The 315-nt window shown below is 54.9% G+C and overlaps 1 protein-coding gene across 1 annotated transcript in view; it reads left to right on the plus strand.

The window, feature by feature from the left end:
• Positions 1–315, plus strand: part of LOC119589382 (calpain-B-like) — a gene marked incomplete at its 5' end in the record, with an annotated part of 11,204 nt that overhangs the window by 2,056 nt on the left and 8,833 nt on the right. The window contains one exon of the mRNA XM_037937999.1: positions 130–270. Coding sequence (XP_037793927.1) covers positions 130–270 — 141 coding nt within the window. The remainder of the gene's footprint in view (positions 1–129; positions 271–315) is intronic.

Genomic DNA, 315 nt, shown 5'->3' on the forward strand with positions numbered 1-315 from the left:
CAAAAACAACAACATTAATAATAATCACACGAGAGAGAACCCCCCCCCCCCCTCATCTTCCATCCTCGATATACAACAACCAACGCAAAACCGTCTCCAAACACGCCCAAAATGACTCCACCGTTGCAGGGGCGTTGCGAAAAGGAGTGCGAAAACGGGCTGGTGACGGGACACGCCTACAGCATCACGGGCGCCCGGAGATGCAGAATCAACGTTCCTTGGAAACCTTACGTCGACTTGGTCCGGTTGCGTAATCCCTGGGGGGACGATGTGCGTGGCGTCGGGGTCCGGATGGGTGCCTCTTATTGCTGTTGT

Source organism: Penaeus monodon, chromosome 25, assembly GCF_015228065.2.
Source record: "Penaeus monodon isolate SGIC_2016 chromosome 25, NSTDA_Pmon_1, whole genome shotgun sequence".
Lineage (NCBI taxonomy): Eukaryota > Metazoa > Arthropoda > Malacostraca > Decapoda > Penaeidae > Penaeus > Penaeus monodon.